This window comes from Phaenicophaeus curvirostris, chromosome 3, assembly GCF_032191515.1.
Source record: "Phaenicophaeus curvirostris isolate KB17595 chromosome 3, BPBGC_Pcur_1.0, whole genome shotgun sequence".
NCBI lineage: Eukaryota > Metazoa > Chordata > Aves > Cuculiformes > Cuculidae > Phaenicophaeus > Phaenicophaeus curvirostris.
This window is the reverse complement of record NC_091394.1, coordinates 7,565,554-7,586,536: the sequence shown is the minus strand read 5'-3', so window position 1 is coordinate 7,586,536 and position 20,983 is coordinate 7,565,554. Positions and strand designations below refer to the sequence as shown.

The following is a 20,983-nucleotide window of genomic DNA, read 5'->3' as shown; positions in this document are numbered from 1 at the left end:
TTATGATTAGAATGCCATAAGAAGAAAAATATGAAATGCTGAACACTGCAGATGCAAACATTATCTGCTGTATTCCAGATAACTAGGAGCATCTCCCTGCACCCTGAGACTGTAATTTTGTTTTAGATTAATACTCTACTAAAATAAAATTTTCAGTGCAAACTGTGCATAAAAAAAAGTAATACATAAATAATCCCTCTATGCAATGAATAAACCTACTGGGACAGTTTGTGAGCAGTAGAGACAGCAAGCCTTTCTGTCTGCTCCAGGAAAGAAAGCACATCTACAGGCTCATCTTCTGGCAGAACTATCAGAGCAGTGTTCGACATATCCTCCAGAACTCTTTCAATTCTGCATTCCAGACTATCGGCTGCTTCTTTGACTATAAAGTCCAGCTCCCTCAAGGTTCTATAAACATTCTCAATAACTAAGGAAGGAAACAAAATGGAAACAAGTCATGTAAAATACAGATCCCTTAAATTGCATATCACTCCCCATCCTTCCCCAGAATTACAATAAAGTGAGGATTTAACGGCAATGAAATATACACTTAAGGCCTGGAACAAAAACATGATGGACTTACTCTACTTTGGAGTCTTTAACTGAAACTATTTTATAATAAATAGTACAACAGCCTTCAGAATATCCTCTTTTTAAAAAAATTAAACAACATTGTAATCATAGAATCATAGAACAGTTTGGATTGGAAGGGACCTTAAAGATCCTTCAGTTCCAACCCCCTGCCACGGACAGGGATATGTCCCACCCAACCAGGCTGCCCAAAGCCCCAACCAATCTGGCCTTGAACACTTCCAGAAATGGGGCATCCACAACTTCCCCAGGAAACCTGTTCCAGTGCTCACCACTCTCATGGTGAAGAAATTCTTCCTTACATCTAGTCTAAATCTTCCCCTCTCCAGTTTATACCCATTGTCCCTAGTCCTATCACTACAAGACTTTGTAAACAGTCCCTTCCCAGCTTTCCTGTAGGCTCCTTAAAGGGCTGGAAGTCTGCTTTCCTGAAATTTAGGGTCCTGATTATACTTCTCACCAGTCCCATATCTCTCAAGACCTTGAACTCCACCAGTGTGTGATCACTGCAGCCCAGGCTGCCTCCTATCCTAATGTCACTGACAAGCTCACGTGCATTAGTGACCATCAGGTCCAGTAATGCATCCCCTTGGGTGGGGGTCTCTGTCAGCTAGACTAAGAAATTATCTTCAATACACTCCAGGAGTCTTCTGGATTGCCTACAGCTTGCCGTGCTACTTTTCCAGTGAATGTCAGGGTGGTTGAAGTCCCTGAGTAGGACGAGAACTTGCAAGATGAAGCCTCCTGTAGCTGGAGGAATGCTTCATCGGTTGGTTCGCCTTGATCAGGTAGCCTGTAGTATGGATTTATGCAGAAGAACCAAAGTAATTTTTCAACAGTTATATCCTATCTGTTTTCCACAGCATTTTGTTGATCCTTTTCATTTACAAATGGACAGACTGGGAAGGAGGGGTGGAGGCACAGCCCCCTATGTCAGGAAAGGGATGGAATGTGAAGAGCTGTCATTGAAGAGTAGCCATGAACAGGTTGAAAGTGTGTGGTTCAGAATAAAAGACTGGGGAACCAATGAGAACCTTGTGGTTGGTGTGTACTACAGGCCACCCATACAGTGCTTTTATCATTGTAACTTATACATTCCTCCAGCCAGGATGACATACTGTTTAAACCTCTAGATTTCTTCTTTCACACGTATGACATAACTTGCTTTGGAAAGATATAAACTGAGTCTTTTACCAGATGTGTTTATTGAGCTCTATTAAGTAAAAATTACTGTTTCTGAACAGACTGGATAAATTATTTCTCTGTCCTTCATTGTAAAAAAAGAAAGAAATATGTCACCTAACACTCATTGTCTTTGTGTTTGTTATTACTAGACAGTATCATTTGAATCACCAATACTCTTTCTGACTGCAGGCAGAATGAAATCACTATGATATCAAAGACACAGAATTGTGAACGTGGTGTTGAACTGCTGATACTTTAAGTGGAAAACATAATTTATTCCTATCAGGAAGTTAATGATGGAGCTTGTCTTTTTTTATTGACTAAAATAGACAAATAACCCAACCCAATTCCTTAGCTTTTTTTTTTTTTTAAATACATAAATTAGGTAGTTCTAAAGCAAATTTTTCACCTTTTCTCCTGACCATTAGTCTAGAAGGCAACGATGGGCCCCCATAATTCTACATATTAGATGGAAACAAGGCATTTAACACAATAAGCTTATGCATAACGCGTTCAGCACATTGCTGGCAGGTCAGAGTTTTTTTGTATACAGCCATCATGACAGTTTAGAGCCAGACACCATTTTCACCTTACTGATGTCTGACTTTCTTCCATAATCATGAGGGAGAGACCTGGCATTTTTTTCACTCATCTAGATTCCCAAAATCAACAAAGAAATACCTGGCTGATACCACCTAACAGCATCAACAGTTCAGCACTTCTTCTCCTACTACATACATTTATTGATGTTCAAAGACATCCATGACAGCTGCATCAGGCCAGGAGTAAGGGCATCCTCAACTTGTTCTATGAATGGTTTCATCAATGGTTTCAGCATAACAGGAATCCCATTCAGACTTTCTTTGTAACTGATCAATAGATTCCGGAGTCTGCAAGACATGATCATGGTAAGAAAGCGCTTAATTCAGGTACTTGAAACACACAGAAATTTGGATACATTTTCTGTTAGTAAGATTTCCAAGTTCTGTGCCAATGTTAAAAACACACCCTTCCCCTTCCCAGCTCTTCCTAGCTCAAACTAAGCCTCTTTCTTCCCACTAAGAGCAGAACCAGACTGCAGAAATAACTACCTCCAGTAAAGGTATGTGATGAATTTAAACTAATTTTCTCCTAAGGAAAATTAATTACAGTAAAAAAACCCCAGGAAACTGAAAACACAGTATTCTTGTTCCCTTCTTGCTATCTCACAAGATATGGTATGAAATGACTATCTTATAAGAAAAGCTAGATCAAAATCACTTAGAACACGAAGTCTCAAAGAAAAAGGGGCCAAATTCTGAATCAAGACTTTCCAATATAGTTCCATGATAATGGAGCTACAAAATGAAGCTGCACAAACAAGTATTAGAAGCGAATGCAACTCAGAAGTCAGATCCATGAGTTCCATACAAGAACTGCTACAAAAAAAAGAATAGCTGTGCTCTGTGTCAGGTTAAAATTATGATTTTAAACATCATTGTTACAAACCATATACTGAGATAACCCATTTGCAATAGAAACAATAGTATTTTTCCAGTGTTGCCTAATCAAAAATCTGCATTCTCTGAATATTGCCTGGGAAGTCAGTGTGAAGTCCTTTTCACAGTAGAAAGTAAGTGTGAATTAATTTTAATTGAAAAAGAAATTCTGTACTTTTTTCTTTCTCTGGGGTGGCAAAATTTGGGGCTCTTTTTTTATAGCACTGTGGCACACAGAGTTTGCCTCGCACATTAGAAATTTTAGGTTAGTTTGTCCTAAAACACTCCATAGATAAAAAATGAAAAATATGGTATTATAAGAGCGAAAGATTAAAAGCTTTAATGGTAGAGGAGGGGAGGAGGGGTTGAATTCAAGCGTTTATGAACTCTTCCAAGTTTGTTCCTTTTCGTCCACTTCTATTTAAAAGCTACCTAAAGAATACTCCTCACAAAGGGTAACTTCTTTAAGACCTACCATCCTTGATTAGTGAGTTAGAGAATTAATAATCAGCATCCATGAGAATGTAAATAACTCATCTAGCACAGATCTGGACTGTTACAAGAAGCAGTAAATATTTAAAATCAACGGAAGTTTTTCAGACATTCAACACGAGAAAAAAAATTATAACTCAGGTGATGTATTACCTATACAAATGTTTGTGTTGTGCTTTAATCAAATTGTAAATTCCAGCTGGTTTTCCTAACAGAAATAAGGGGTTTTATGTTAACTGTAATATTCTGGAATGTGCCTATGTAACCATGTTATAGTGCACAGTTGCCTTAGCAGTACTTAGGAGCCCCACTTACACAGCAGCTGTTGCTGTAACCAAACAAAAGCACACAAGCATTTTCTAGCAATGAGATATTTGTGGAGACAGGAACAATTGCATGTTACAAATATTACCATGGAAATGTAGAAGCAAGCAATTAAATTTCAATTAAACCCCGTCAAAGAGAAAAATATATAATCAAAAGTATATGCAACAGACTCAAAGCTAAGGATTCCCATTTGCAGATGAGCACCAAATCCAGAAAGTGTTCACTCACTCCGTTTGATGTCTTTTAATCTGTTCTTCATCTGCACACAAACCAAGGACAACATCTGGAATTTCAAATTGCATTTTCTTCAGGCATTTTGTTTCATAAAGTACTTCCAGGACCACTGGGTCCAAGTTTACAAGTAATTCCTTCACATGTAGGGGAAAATAAAGTAATACAAATTAAGGATGCAGTTTGGTGGTTATATGTAGTGTGATATAAATGGAACATATAACAAGGTACAAACGACAACAGGAGATTTTTAAAACAGATACCCATGCTTATACACAGTCTTTATTCTCCTCTACAAGTATCTGGATTTTTCAAATCATTAATCAACCAATATCTTAAACTGATTTCAGTTTCTTGTGATGCCTTCACTGTGCACTAACCACTTGGTTCTCGTGACTCCCTAAGCTTAATTCCAGTTCTGCAGCTACGGTCGGAGGAAGCTAATTTGCCTTTTCATCTCAGTTTCTCCATCAGAAGATTAGGGAGAACTGTTTTGAAAGTTAATCTCTGTACACTTTTTGCTGCACTAAATGCTATTAAGATGCTACATAAATTTGAAGACTAGATTCTAGTTATTCATTACAGAATCATGAGCTCAAGGAATACCACATTTGAAGCATAATTTCTCTGTATTACAGCATAAAAAATAATCTGTGAAGAAAGAATGATAAGATTTTCTGTCTCAGCAAGCAGTTTCGAAAGCAAATTAACGAATGATTGCACCATACTCGACACAGTGATGCAGACCGTTACAGAAAATACCATGATCTAATTAAAAATTCCTTCCTTCTCTAAAATTATGGTTAACATGGAAAATAAAACATGAAACAATATCTAAAAAGATGTAGATAAGTTAATAACAGATAAATATTTGCTGGGTATTACCTCTTTTATGCCCTGAATGAGGCAGGAGCCCTATGAAGAAAAGGCATGATAAATTCTGTACCATAAATTCATACAAAAAGGAAAAACAAAAACAGACCAACTCAAGTATTTCATTTTTTTAACCCTATGCTTGTCTATCCATGATCGAACTAAAGTAGCATATGTAATACTAAACAATGCAACAGGAATACAAAGTCATATAATCATATTTACCTTGGTTTCTGGGTGCCTGACAAGTAAGGAATCACATAAAGCATTTCTAGCCTGGTCAGCAAACCTGCACCAGGCTCTATGATAAATAAATTCAAATTCGAAAAGAACTGCAGCCATTTCATTGTAGCTCTTAACAACCTTTTTCATTTCCAGTGTCTGCAATTCAATGGGAAAAAACAAAAAGCGAGCACTATTTAATCAATTCAATGAGTCTAACACAGTAGAAATGTCCTCCACTTGGCTTTTCCTCACCACCACAAAACAAATATGGAGCTTTAAGTAATGTTATTTTAGAGATAAGGTAAGACACAGAAATATATAAATATATCGAGGCATTCAATTACTAAGAAATATTTAACTGACCTAAACAACATCACTCTCTTCTTGATTATTTCCTCCCAGTCTTGCCCATAAAACAAAGCGATGTATACAAGGGACTGATACCCTGCTGAGAAAGCTATAAAAATTACACTCTTTCATGAAGTGTGGCTAGTGTTTGAGGGGAAATATTTCAGTTCTCTTCATTACAGACCGTAGCAGACAAAAGGCTCTAAGCTTATTTACACAGCCAACAGTGCTGCTATCAGGATTAACCTGACTCGAGCCCCAGAAGGGACAAATGCACTTGCCTAAGTCATCAGCTTAATGTCTCAAGGAAAATAACTGTTTTCAGCACAGAATAATAGTTCTGCAAAAAGGAATTCAAATCTTGGAGCAAACACTAACACCTATCCTGTTGGATGAGCTTAAATACAAATTGCTGGAAAAGTGATCTTAGGAGTATAAAAATAAATCATCTCTCTGTTTTTAATACGTCTGAAAGCTTAGCATGAATCCTCTTTTGCTAATTTCCAACCTTCAAAAGTGTGGTTTTCTTTTTAAGTAATGTCATTGGATGGTCAATTTTCCTGTACAACTGCTGAGCCCACATAATCTTCCCTGTTACCTAAAACACAGAAGATATGAGGTTAAATTTCCATTAATTAAAAATAGTCAAGAAGGAAAGTAATTTTTTTTCTCTCACTTATTTCATCCTTACTGGTGGCATATTACGTGGTATGGGTGGATTTTCTTTTTGCTTCTGATAGAGCTGTCGAACAAACTCTAAGTCTTGGCTGTACTGCTGAAGGACAATGGTGTATTTCTCATTAAAATCAATCCGATTTTCTCCTACTTGTTCAAGCTTTGTCAGAAGTCCCAGCATCTGCTCAGTCTAAAAAGGAGGATGGAGCATTTACTGCAGAAGATATTAACAGTTGAAAAACTCATTGTTCATATTCCGTGGGGTTTTCTTTCATTTAAAGTATGTTATATAAGTTTGTAAGTTGTTTTTCTAAGAAACATAGAAAAGTTTAACAGAAAAAAAAAAACAACAAAACACAAAAAAATCCAGACAAGTTAGTGTTTAAGGGATGGGTGGACAAGGTGCTGAGGGGCATGGTTTAATATTTGATAGGAATGGTTGGACTCGATGATCCAATGGGTCTTTTCCAACCTGGTGATTCTATGAATTATGCTTCTGTATTTTGTCGCATATAGAATATATTACCATAGTATGAACCAAGAAACTTCTACAACTATAGTATCAGGGTGCATTTAAATATTTTCTGACTCGCCAGTCATCACCCTTTTTTATTTTTTCTGTCAAAAGTTGCAGTAGAACACCTACACCTTTACTCATACTTCATTAACATCTCATATTAAGATTAAAGGGCCTGAACTAAAGAACATCACTGACATTAGGGTAACAGATGGCAGAAATCATTTCATTACTCCTGCCAGTCCGACAGGAGTAAGTTAGAAGTGCAACAGGAAGCACGGGAAACATCAGGATGAAGAAAGAAAATAAACTTTTAAAAAACAGGGCTTAAAATATGTAAGGAAATACACAAACATAAAACCAGCAACTATGAACATCATCTTCCAGCGACTTTTAGAACATTTGCAATAGGCTCGATGTCCTCCTACATGACCTCAGGCAGCCATCAGCACAGCACTGAACCCTGGCAGTAATGAACAAGTCCAGTAGGACCTATGGGTGCTCAGACTTTCTGAGCACCAGAACAAAGGGTCTGCATTTATAAAGTTACTTACGGTTACAGTCTTCTCAAACCAGGAATCCACAAATTCTTGTATAGACTCATACAATTCTGCAATTTGGTTCTTAAATTCAAGGTAATCTTTTTCAAACTAGAAAAGGGTAAAAGAGAAAAAACAAAACAATCTGTAGCATTGTTTTCATTTCATACAAAATCCTGTCCCTGACGTTGTGGGGGTATTTATTTCATCTGCCCAGTACACGTATCCAGTACTGAGTAAAAGAAAACAGGAAAAATGTCAGTAATAAAGCAATTCACATGCTAAGCAAAGCAAACAAAAACTATGAAGTGCTAGGTTGTATTTATTAAAGCCTTATCTTCATGAACACAAAGGAGCAGAGACAAACAAGGACAGGCAGAGAAAACACGATAACCTAATCAGGGCAAACAGAGCACACTCACCAGCTACTACTGGCACTGCCACATGAGAGTGCTCAGCTCACTGTCCAGGTATGAAACCTATCAAGATGAGCAAACTGGCAGACTCTCTAGAGCAATTTACCAAGGAAAACAATTTTGGGACTGAGACTGTAATGTTCTTTCTCAAAAGTAAAAAACACTGAGGACCTACAAAAAGAAATAAGTGCAAACTTCCTCTCAAAGAAAGAACTCCACAAGCTTGGGAAGACAGTCCATAATATATGTTGGTCTGACCATTTTGGTGTAGAAAAGCCATGTAATTTTTAAACATCTCCAAATTCCAGTTAATAGTAAATGTTCCCTTTCAGAAAAGAACCCTACAGTATTACAGAAATGTAAGCCATCAGCCCATTAAGAGAAAGCCAAAAGTACTGTAGACTTAAATATTTAAAGGAAAGTTCCTGACAGTTGCAAGCCACACTCCAGGATGTCAGAAGAGTAAATTGTAACTCTTGCAGCTAGATAAACTATATTTAATGTGTTGACCTGCCTGAGTTAGTGTTCAGCCTGCAGTTCAAAATACACGCATCTCAAAACAAACAAGTTTGGGAACAGTTGTTTGCAGTATTACCTATCACATAAAACCTAGTTTATCAAAAATCAACAAAAACATTTGGAAAAAAAGCGAAGTTTACCCTAACACTTTTGAATTGCATTAAAAGATAAGAAAGTATTATTATTATAGCGAAATATTATAGGCATTGTTATAAAATTTAATCTTTGCATAACTCCACTGAAAAGCAGAGAATTAAGAGAGTGATTATCAGACAAGAGCTGAATGTACGTACCTCTTTTTTTCTGTGATCAAGAACATCGTACTGTTTGGATTTGGTGTTTGTAGCAATGCTCTGGTAATGATTACTGATCTCTTCAATACCTTCTATTTTTATGTGCTGGAGCTCTAAGAGGCTTTCCATAATATTGCTCATATCTGAAATCTTCTCCAAACGTTTACAGAATGTATCAAATTTCCCAAATATATAGTTTTCACTAACAATAAAAAAGCAACAGACGAATTGTTATGCAAATCTATTCCTAACAGATTTTGTCTATTTAACTCACATACATTCTACCAGAATTGATACCAAGTTTCACATTAAAAAAATCTATGCTGTAATAATTACAAATCAAATAAAAAACATTTTGAAGTAATGGATATAAACCAGAAAATGCTCAATCCTTATATATGTCAATTAAAAGCCTTTACCACATTTCACAGGAGTTACTCTTTTAAAAAAAAGATCTTCAAAATGTGAATGGACAATACTAAGAAATGCCCCATGCTCTAAGTGCCAGTACAGGTAGAACTTCCCTTGCCACTGTGATAGACAACCTAGCCCAGAACTGACTAAATTCCCCTGGTGTCTTTTCTCTTATATCCATTACTCAAATTTGTTGGGATTTCAGACCATAAACTTATGTATTAAATTAACACATGTATAAATTCCCCTGAAGTCCCCTTGGACATCTGCTATATCAAGAAGTGACTGGCAAAAACCTGTCACTGGTTTATTCCTGAATTAAGAAAAAAAAACCAAAAACTGCAAGGTCATATTTTATTTATAATAAATATTACATTTTAATTGACTATTTAGCTTTTTTGCTAGCCAGAAGATGTAATGACATCTCATTTATAAATTGTAGAAACAAATATGATTCAATATTAGGGTGTATTATTTACCTGAGATCAAATTGCCTGTTACTTGGATTTTCCTTTAGCTCCTCCCTAATTCTCTGAAATGATGTTTGGTACTGTTTCTTCAGGGAAATGCATTGTTGTATCCTCTTTAACAATTCCTGCCTGAGGAAGAAAGCATAGCAGACAGAAAATTATGCTAAGGAGCTCCTCAGAAGAGTATAAATAAACACAGAAAGTTTCAGTCAGATGTGCAACGTTGCAAAATGAGAACACAAAATTATACATTACCTGAAACACATTCAATATGAGGATTACATTAATAGTTTTTATTTTAATTTCTTATCTAGACTGGTTATTTCCAGTTAAGGTTTTATTGTTGTCAAATCAGAAATTCCACAGTATAGTCTAGAAACAACTTACACCAGGTAATGCCTGGCTACTGAATACTTGTAGTTTGGTCTTTTCTCATGCTCTGTAAACTGAGTATTGTTGATGGGTTTTCCTTCACCTGTTTCTTTGTTTTTTTTCTAAGCAGACAATATTGGAGTAAATCTGGCTTATTAAACTGAAGGTGCCTCATTGGCACCATCAACACTCCTCATGTGTTTGCTCACACATCACTCTCCATTGAATATTCAGAAAATATAAGTCCAAGTCCCATCCTCTACCCCATGTACCTCACTCCAAAGAAAGTAAAATCAAATTGTGATTCTGGTCCTTGTACACATTGCCCCCTTCCTCAAACTGACTTTTTTTGCCTAATAACAGCAAAACATAAATCTTAGATGGAACTTTGCAACTCTGTCCTCAGTGCATCTTTATGAAGAACCTTAGCTCACAGTTAAAATTGCTCAAGTGTGTCTTGGTCTACAAAAAGCCATGGGAATAAAATACTGAGTGTTGTATACTGATACACATCACATGCTTTTCAATAATAGTTTTCTTCCCCAACACATAACATATTTGCGTTTGCAAAGTACTTAGTCCTACACGAAATGAGTCGTCACGAGCTTAAAATTGACACGGGAATCATACAATCATAGAATCACGGAATCACCAGGTTGGAAGAGACCCGCCGGATCATCGAGTCTAACCATTCCTATCAAACACTAGGAGGACAAAGGGGTACTTAAATTTACCTTTTAATAATCTTGACAACTAATCTATAATTTTACTTCTGATATTGACAAAAGAAGATGAAATTATTAAAATTCTATCACCTGTCCAGATCCCAGATTTTTGAAACGCCTTCACATAGATATTTCTTGCATGTATTAATCATTTGGTTAGTGATTTTAAGAAGAAGAGATGTCATGCGCTCTGATGTGTTGTAGTATGGTGATGTGCAGTAGATCAAACCAACAGTATTCATTAAACTGGGTACGTGTTCCATCATTGTTATCTGCAACAGGAAAAAATGGGAAAGTCAGCAATCCGAATCTCCTAAAAATTAACACAATGGAAAAAGTGACAGCTCTGGGAATACATTTGTCAGCGGACAAACACCTTTTCAATTTAAACACATTGTTCTTATAGGCGTCTCATTATGAACTGGACCCAACACACTATGACCAAAAGAAAAAAATAGAGGAATGTGTAATGAACAAATTGGTAGATCATCTTCCAGAGTGGAATTTTCCAGAAGAAAAAAACAGGCTGTACTCTTCTTGGCCTTGGCCATGGCCATTGCCAGTATACCAAGGTTCTGTAGTCTGCTTTGCAAACAAATATACAACCTAAGGAAAATAAGTCAGACACTACAACAGAAGAGTTGGCTTGCTGCAGGAAGGACAAGAAGAAGAAATTTGGCCAGTGAGTACTTGCAGAACAAAAGCAGTGTAAAATAGCACTATGGATTCAGAGTTCAAGCTTTGAAAACACTATTTAGAAATTTTGTAAGCAGCTAGATTACACGTAAATCTTCTGAACCAGGTAAACTAAGACAGTTTTGATTAGTAGTAGTTATCTTCAAAATTTATGCTCTTCCTAAGAAATGAAATCTGAGTAAATAACACTAAAAATGTGCTACCTGCAAAAGAAATAGCTTAACCTGTAAAATAAGTGGAAGATGCCCAACTGCAGCTCAGCTGAAGGCTTAAGACCATTTTATGATACTTGCAAAAAAATAATCACGAGTAACTGCTAACTGAAGCATGGAGGCAGGAAGAAGTATCACACTTCTTAAGTGATACTTAAGATAGTGATACTTAAGAAGTATCCAGCATGGAGGCAGGAAGAAGGCCTGACCTCACAATTCAGCTTAATATCAGTTTGGAAAAACGCCATCTTCTGCTTATTTCTCACATGCCCTCCAAATATCTTCTGGAATGGCAACTGCCTCCTGCGCAGGAAGTATTATTATCTCTGGCTTATTCATGATCCATAAACTCATTTCAACAATGCTAAAAGAGTTAAGCTGTCTGCTACGCATTAAGCATAGGACTTAAATACTGGAAGGAGAAATAATTTTCTGTCAGCAGTAAAAACCTTCCCTTACTTTTCTGAATTTCACATTAAGTGCCTTTACAGAACTACTCACAGGTGAAGCTTCGACAAGTGGACCAAAAAATTTATCCAATGTATATAAATATCTCACGTTATCTTTAGCTTCATTGGCAGCAAATGTTACATTACCATCCTGAAGGGAGGAAAAAAAAAAAGGAAATAGAATTAAGCCTGTTAAAATTAACTGAACAGATTCTTGCCCTTTTACAGTGCATGTACCACAAGGCTAAGATACCATCTTGCAAACAATTTCTCACAGAAGGTCTCTTAAATAAGCCATTTCGTCTTTTATAAAATTTAACTGCTTTTACATGCAAAATTTGGTAAGATCTACCTAGCAACCAGCAACATTTTGGATGTGATTTAGAGGAACTCCTGACTTCAATCCCAAGAGTTTTTCCTTCCTGATGGAGGTATGTTAGTGTGGTTCTGATCATCCAACTTACATTTTTTAATGGCTTCAGCCATTCTACACAAATTAGACAAGGTCCCTGAAATGTACCAGCATGTTTCCCAGAATTTTTTACTAAACACTTGGTAGGGAAAATTCACAACTAATGCCTATATATCCTTCTGCTCATGACACGTGGAACTATCCAGCACTTAGGAAACAATTTTGTTTGATGAAAGAAATTCAATTCATCATCCTTGGCTTGTGCTGGCTCTGTACAGACACACTCATCCAAATTCCATTAATCATAAAAGTCTGCAAATATGTTAAGCACAAAATAAAAAAGCTCAGTAAGGGGACATTGTTTTCTTGGTCTGTTTTCAAAACAGTACAATACCTTCTTAAGTGCCAGAAGATCTACATTCTGGTGTTTGAGGGCGTCTGACTGTGCATGGTCTACAGCTTATTTTCTGGCTTGCCTACAATTCTGACTTACATGTTTACATTACAGATATACACTTATCTGAAGTAGCACTTGTGCTATGAAAAGCCAGTTGTCAATAATTCTAGAAATAATACAATGAACTCTAAGACATATCTACAGCTGGCCTACCCAGGGTACAGCTGGAGAGAGACAGAAAAATGTTGTTTTGCTGCATTACTTCACTTTTGCACAACCATTTCACCCACTATGTTAATGAAAGACACATTACAGAAGCATGTAATTGACTTCTTTCCAAGTTATCTATTTAACTTCAGTCACCAGTGTTGTATTTTTCAACAAACAGATAAAAAAAAAAGTACAAAAACGGCACAAACACTCAAAACTATTTTTAGCATTCTGTTCAGTTTTGCATGTATTACAAATACAGTAATCTACTAAATTAAAACTCTTATTAAAACATAGCAATTACCAGTTCTTTCCACTGCTTTAATGTCTTTGATCTCGCTGCCTGAAGAATACTTATAATTTTCCTTACTCTTGAACTCTTGATTTCATCTAAAAGGCTTTGAAGAAAGAAACACATTTAATACTCCCTTTGGAATTCAGGTGTACATTTATTTTTAAAAAGTTCTTTTTTTTAGACTCTGTGAAAAATAATGCAGGGATTTAACCTGTTAAACGATGACATTCTTGCCTTCCAGTATTCCAGCTCTGCAGATGGACCAACATCATCAGCTTCTCTTCTTATTTGTTCACTTTCCACTAAAACTTGTCTGATCTGTTTGATCCAAATCATGACCACTTCTTCAAGTTTCTCAGTGACCTCTGTGTTACTGCCTTCAAAATCAAAGAATGAGACAGTCCCATAAATACCAAGAAACAAATACAGATTTTTAACTACAGAAGTGAAATGTCCTTGTCAAACATAAGCTGAGACTCTATGTAAACTGAGTATGTCGAAGCACTGACCAACAACAGGAAAAGATTAAGACTATAACAAAATGATACACACACATATGACTTGTATCTATCTACTGTTACTATTACATATTCTTCGCAATGGAAATAGTTAAAAATACAGGGAGGTCATAAGGAAAAAAACAGTGATGTGGTTTTTGGAGAATCATTTCAGAGCTCCAAGAAATGTATTAATTATTATGTGTATATTTTTCTGCTTGTATTTCGTAAGTAAAGGCTTACTTCAAATTTCTCTCTTTCTGCTACTGCAGCCTATTCCACATTAAAAGCATCACCTCATGGCCACTGTTACCTATAGTCACCAACGCTCCCTGTAGTTTATAAGTGAGCACATCTTATATATTGCCCTAGCAGCTGAAAGAATCCAGCTCAATTGGTGCATTACATTTAGAGCTTGTGGAGATTGTACTACTAAATGGATCTAAAGAACTTGTCCAGCTATAGAGCATTATTGGTTCAACTGAAGAGTCACTAGCTCTTCTGTAGAAGCTGTCCTGCCATAGGCTCATGTTGGGTTGAGAAGGATTTCAAAATTATTGACTGGTTTGGCATTATTTTACTCTGCACATCCAGGTGGTGATAAGAAATCTTGGAAAGCTATTATTCAAAGAGACATAACTATTCTTTTTGTTACATATACATATATATATATAATAAACACATCTTGGTTTGACTCTCAGTTCTCAGAGCCAGACTTAATATTGGATAGGATTTCCCCATTATCAAAGAAAGTTACGTTTACGAACCACTCAGCAATTACTTGGCCAGCAAACTAGGAGGAACATAGGCCACTGCATACTGCCAAGGAATGACAAAATCCTTCAAGCTCTATGAATTAAAGTACGGGAAAATAATTGATGATTTTATGATTACACAGTCAGAAATCTGGAAAGCGTAAGCAGAAAAAAGTATATATCTCAGGGAAGATGAATTAATTCTTCAAAGTAAATTTTTACTAATGGCATAACATTTATTTTATGAACAACATCATTGTGTTTACTTTTCCATAGGAATTACTCACCTGCCATCATGTAGTCAGATGGATTCTGTAAATTGCTGATATAAGTATCAATATTCACTTTTGTGAGCTGAATTTTATCTTCTATATTCTGTCTTGATGATGACAAAGTACCCACAAATTTATCCACTGAGTACAGAAAGTCTTGTATCTGGCTGTTCTTCAAGCCTTCTTTCACAGCTCCCCAGTTCTGATTATTTTAAGATGTATGAATAAAAAAAAAGGTCACACTTCCTTTTGTTTTTCGAACACAAAAGTTATCTTATTTTTCATTACTAAGGTATTTCTTATTTATAGCAGTATATAAAGATTTATCAGTAAGTCCTTTAAAATACACTTATTTGTACTATAACGTAAATATGTTAAAGTCTGCATTGATTTAATTATTCTGTAAGACAAGAGAAGACAAACAAGTAAGAGGCTCTTAAGAAATAAAAATTTCTCCCAGCTTTCACTGCCTTCACACTGATTTGTCTTTTTTTGGGGGGTTTTTTTCACTCTGATTTGGCTCTCCCTGAACAGAGAAAAGAGATTCTAATCTCCTTTCTTGCTTCTGGGTGAGACAAGATGGTAACATCTGGTAACAGCATGACACCATCATTCTCAGCAGACACTGAGCTTCATTTTATTTCCTACCACTGAACATGTACTTCTGCAGGGAACAGAACCAACTGATGCTTTGTGAATGCTGCAGAACAAGGACAACTCAAAGAAGCTGGATACCCTGGTTGTGATACAGAGCTTGCTGTCAATGCTCTAGAATAAAATCATGGACTGGTTCCTTGTGCTGCCAGAAGGATCTGACACTTCTTTCAAACCAGGCTTAATCTAGTTTTAATTAGGTCATCACAGTTTTACCCTAGTATGGCTACTATGCTACATTCTTCTTTGTCACAAGCATTACAGCCGGTGTCACTGCTTGAGAATAAACAATGACTATATGAATTTCAAACACATATACAAATTGCATGACTCCTACAAAGGCCTGTATTAGATTTGTATTTTTCTGTATCCACTGTTTTAAATAAACCTGATCCATAAATAGGACTGCAGCAGCAACTTGCCTTAATTCCACATCTTCTTGAGAAAAAAGACTAGCTATTTGATTACCTGTTGGGATTTAAGTGCTGGTATCACGATTTGGGACAAGAAAAATTCCAGGCCCTGAAGGATATTTCCATTAGTACAATCAAAGATGCCAAAATTCACCTCCTTCAGAAAGAAACAAAAATTAGCAGACTGCGTGCAAACTTCTGCAACATTATAGTAATTGGGTGAAATCCAAACATATGGCAGACATATATACAGACTATAACTATGTATATTGTGTGGGGATATTGTCCCCCAGCTATTTAATTTGGACTGGACATAGACTAAAACTCAACCAAAAATTACAAGACTTGTGTACTGAGTTCCACCCTGGAAGCTTCCACTCCCAGCTTTTGCCTGTGCAAAGACAGCAATTCAACAGAGTTTTAGGAACAGCCAACTACAAATAAATTTTGTACAGGCTTTGACATTCTATCTCGATTATTAATTTCACTAACATTTTACTTGCCAGTTCCCCACTTGCATGCAAAAGAAGAGCAGTTAAGACCATTAGTTGGTAGGCACAGGTGGAATAACTACATCCTAAGAATATCATAGTACTATAACTACACTAGTGTACAAGAAGATAGAAAGCTCTTTCTCAAAAAGGAATTACGGATGTCAATCAAGGCAGCATTCTGCTTGAAAAAGCGCTGATGAGGAAGCCCAGGCTTCTTTGCATGCCTGAACAGGTCCCTTGGGAGGCAATGCCCACAAGGTTGTTAACAAGGAAATGCTCCTAAACTACTTTCTTCTGTAACAGGGTGTGCTAACAAAATAGCAGAAAGAAAGGACAGAAAGGTAATGAAGAAATGAACTGATTTCTTTTTTTCCACTTCAGATGCTTTTAACAATGCCAGTTTCTCCCAGAACACCATGGCTGCATTTGTTGCACGGAGGGTGAGACGGGGAAAATTGTCCTTCAAGACTTCTGAACCTCTAGGACAAGGTCAACATACAAACTGATCCATTTCCTTCCGCAGGACACTAAAGATTCAGCTATTCCTCTTGGGAAATAGGGAACGAATCTGTTTATTTCTAGGCTCTCAGGTTCTCATTCCAACTACTCCTATATGGCTATTCGGGATAAATTAAAATTTGCCAAACCAGACTGAGCCTGAGCTCCAAGCCCCAACACTATGAAGACTGGTTGAAAATTATGGTTTTTACTTCTTCTGTTTTACTACTTCTGTAGTATCTAAATATATCGCCTCACATAAAGAGTTAAGTGTGACGACAACTACATGACAGTCCCTGCTACAACAAGGCAATCACAAGAGAACCACAGAGAGAAGACACCCAGGCAGCTAATGGAAGAGTTTGGACAACCTTTCTGGCAGGTTCTCAACTGAAGCAGCACAGCAGGACTGACAAGGTGCAAAAAGAGGAAGCCTAGAAATTACTCTTGCATCCCTGAGTGAGGTAGTGGTAAAAATATTGTTATAAAGCAAGTGACTGACAGACACTGAAGTACTGACTTCCATGAATGTAGCTGGAGAACAAACTTAATACAGCTTTAGCCTGTTCAAATGCAATACATCAACTTATTCATGATGAATAGGGAGAAAATCTGTACAGTGTAAAAATGTGTGCATCAATACTTTTGAGAAAATGATTTCAGGCTTATTACATTGTTTGTTTTTAAATGTTATTTCATAGAATGCTTTGGCTTGGAAGGGACCTTAAATATCACCCAGTTCCAGCCCCCATACCATATGCAGGGACAGCAAGAACACGTGCATATCTGAAAGTCAGAAAAGGCTGTTAAAGTAACTAGTGCTATTAAGGGAAGAAAAATTATATTTTAGTTAGTTTCAAGTAAGATCTTTGGTTTAAAAGTTTAAAAGATAGAGTTATTTAAGTGAAGCTTTTCCATAATTTAGGCTTGTTAATTAAAAGGAAATCTCCTAGCTTAAGTCTTTATTCCCTATAGCCATGAAAATTTAATAAATTACTGATTAATAATGAATTTTTATTAATTATAATCTTGGTTTTAATAATATTGCAGTAGCCAATTTCCAAATCATTAAAACCTTACTTTATATTAAATACTTACTCAGATGAAAAGTAACTTCTGTTAAACACAGAACTAGACATTTTGATGAAAGCACCCCCCACTTCCTTTTCGGATTCCAGTTGTGCGAATAAAGGTCTAAGAAAATATTAGCTATACTGTAAACACTGCGTAATTTTGGTCTGACCTGGGAAACATTTGATGCAGTTATAACTTTATCTGATGTCCTTAGAAAAAACGCACAAGCTCCTGTAAAGTTCTGAAAAAAGGACAAAATGCCCACAGTTAAAAAGAATATAAGTGTACAGTAAAAGTAATTTACTTAGCAACATCAAAATATGCTGAAAACAAAACTGTAAAAAAATAATTACTCAAAGGTAGTGAACTAGATATTTGAACCTGTTCGTTTCAAATAAAACACTGTTTTTTTCTTCACCTGATGTAAGAACATCAAAAATGCCCTTCTGGGCAGACCAGTTCAGTACTGTATCTCTATAAAGAAAACGCAGTTAGGAGAGCTTGTGAGCTAAGCTGCTTCTTGAGCCCCATTCTTCTTGTATTCCCCAACCACCTGCAACTGTTGTATGAGAGCCGTTAAATGACATATTCCTGACTAGTCACTTTAGTATCCATTTATGGAGCCATCCATGAGATTGTCTAATCCCTTTCTGAATCTGTCAACATAAAATTCCTTGAATAAAATGAAAGATATCCTCAACTTTCAAACATTTAAAGTACTTTTCATAGACACCTAGACCATAATGGATCATCTTAGAATGACATTTCTTTCGTTTTTTTTAAAAAGAACTTTAAGATTACTAAAAATTTCTGATCCAAATGTTTTAACGTGTACTTTCAACTTTTTAATGGACTGAAATAATATAAATGTTTCAAACAAGTACTGTAACAATGGTTATTTTTCATCTACTAAATCTAATAATAATCCAACTATAAAAAAATTGATAAGCCATTCCAATTGCTTCCATTGGCAGAGGAATGAACATCACTTCTCCTCTGAAGGCAAGAAAGAATTCTTAAGCTATGTTTTCTCTAACATAAAAATGTTAATATAAGCTCATTGTGGGTTGGGGTGGGGGGAAGACATCATCGTGTCTTCCTCAAAGGAAACTGTATATGGCACATGTGATTCCCCTCAGAAAAGATGGTAAAAAAGAAAATTAATCAGAAACCTTAATGATTACTCTAAATATACTCCTGAATAATGCTTAGACTTTACAGCGAGGAGGTTGTTGTAAGATTTTGAATGTGATAAAGCTATTTCTGGAGTAATGTGTGTTATTATTATATGCAAGGAAATACGAAACCACTGAAGAACTGCACTTTTATACTAAAAGCACACAAGCACCAGAAAATACTTAAACATGCAGCCAATAAAACCGTTATGATCTGCGATTTTTAGCAAGGGTTTATATGACCTGCTCTCCTCTCAGACAGTCAAATCCATTAACCACTATTTCCATACTGGTGAACTGCAACCTCAGCTCAAGAAATACTGGGAGATCTTGCATTCTGACAACATGGACTAAGTACTTTTATATGTATCTAAGATTACCTAAAGCTGTTTAACATTGCTCAACTGTTATGTTTTTTCAGTACTTTACTTTCCAAATGTTATCAAATTAATTTTTCAACCATACCTCAGTAGAACCCATGGTAATAAATAATTTCTTCTGAAGCAAAGTGTTCGTTGATCCATCTGACCTCAACGATGCATTAGACTTTTGCTAGCAATTAAATTATAAGAGGTTAATAAAATAAAAACTACTATCAAACAAATACCTCATCCTATTTGAATATGTGAATCATGAGTAAGCTAATTCTGTATCAGCTAGTAATTTCCAGATAGAAATCGTGATGTTGGCTTTATCTGGTAAATAAGCTTTGCATGTATCTCTCAGTTCCCAGCAAACAGTTTATAGCCCTATTCTTTCAGAAAACACTCAAAGAAGAAAGGGAAAAAAAATCTCAGAAAATATAACGGAATTAAATCTGAAGCACCTCCTACAGCAAGACTCTCCACACAGCCAAATAAACTGGGTATCTCACAGAAACAGATAGGTACCTGGTCTGTAAAGACATAATGGAATTGTGACCAGGTCTCACAAGGGACAACATCAGACAGATGTGCCACCAATGCAAAGCAATTTAGTTTTCCACCCATGTCTTTAACCAATGTCACTCTGAAAAGCTTTCTCTCTGAGAAGCATTGATGCCACTGGTTCCTCCCCACTGAGTTCTATCTACAATCTCTTCTCTCTGAAGCAACAAAAAAGTTTAAGCCTAAGAAAGATTTGCCACGAGTAATCTCCAATTCTCTGATATGTTTGAAATCAAATTGCTAACAAAATAGTCAATCTAATGAGCTCTCTGGACTCTTCAAGATGGGGCGGAAGATGCTAGAGATGGAATTCATACTTCCCATCAGAAACATTTATTTTTATGCTATGCTGCTTTTGCAACAAAATTATCATAAATTCTTACTTTAATTGTTAAAAAGACTAAAATAAAAGAAAATGCAGAAATGGAACATTTCACTTAACCCACACTGGGCATTTCTTTCTGGCTTATAATTTAAGGAAAACATTTTCAAGATTTTTAGTTTCATCTTGGTTTAAGTCAGAGAACAACACGTTCACCCTAGAAATATGCATGCACAGTCCCAGTGAAATGAAAAACTGATTAAACTGTTTTGACAGCTGAGCTGATTCTGTGCTTTGAAAAGTCTCTAAGCAATTCCAGTAACACTCAAAAGTTCTTTTAATTTATATAGGTTATAATGAATCTATAATTCATTCTTGCACTTAACCGATGATCAAGCATTATTAATCAGTCTTTTCTCCCCAGCAAGCCTAAAATGTCATCACACAGTGAGTTAGCTCATCCTTAAATCGCTCCTCAATGGCAGAACCTGAAATGACTGAGCCCAGGAAGCCCACAAGTCACATTAGACAATTTCAAGGTC

The 20,983-nt window shown here is 36.1% G+C and overlaps 1 protein-coding gene across 1 annotated transcript in view; it reads right to left on the bottom strand.

Annotated features, from left to right (window-relative positions):
- Nucleotides 1-20,983, bottom strand: part of LOC138718786 (dynein axonemal heavy chain 5-like) — a 148,716-nt gene that overhangs the window by 123,506 nt on the left and 4,227 nt on the right. Inside the window, exons 5-21 of the mRNA XM_069853348.1 lie at nucleotides 19,659-19,745; nucleotides 18,188-18,259; nucleotides 16,008-16,109; nucleotides 14,901-15,087; nucleotides 13,573-13,738; nucleotides 13,371-13,464; nucleotides 12,100-12,198; nucleotides 10,781-10,962; nucleotides 9,603-9,722; nucleotides 8,710-8,911; nucleotides 7,497-7,592; nucleotides 6,442-6,615; nucleotides 6,259-6,348; nucleotides 5,403-5,558; nucleotides 4,302-4,441; nucleotides 2,515-2,666; nucleotides 220-427 (exon numbers count right to left, since the gene is read on the bottom strand). Coding sequence (XP_069709449.1) covers nucleotides 220-427; nucleotides 2,515-2,666; nucleotides 4,302-4,441; nucleotides 5,403-5,558; nucleotides 6,259-6,348; nucleotides 6,442-6,615; nucleotides 7,497-7,592; nucleotides 8,710-8,911; nucleotides 9,603-9,722; nucleotides 10,781-10,962; nucleotides 12,100-12,198; nucleotides 13,371-13,464; nucleotides 13,573-13,738; nucleotides 14,901-15,087; nucleotides 16,008-16,109; nucleotides 18,188-18,259; nucleotides 19,659-19,745 — 2,327 coding nt within the window. The remainder of the gene's footprint in view (nucleotides 1-219; nucleotides 428-2,514; nucleotides 2,667-4,301; nucleotides 4,442-5,402; nucleotides 5,559-6,258; nucleotides 6,349-6,441; nucleotides 6,616-7,496; nucleotides 7,593-8,709; nucleotides 8,912-9,602; nucleotides 9,723-10,780; nucleotides 10,963-12,099; nucleotides 12,199-13,370; nucleotides 13,465-13,572; nucleotides 13,739-14,900; nucleotides 15,088-16,007; nucleotides 16,110-18,187; nucleotides 18,260-19,658; nucleotides 19,746-20,983) is intronic.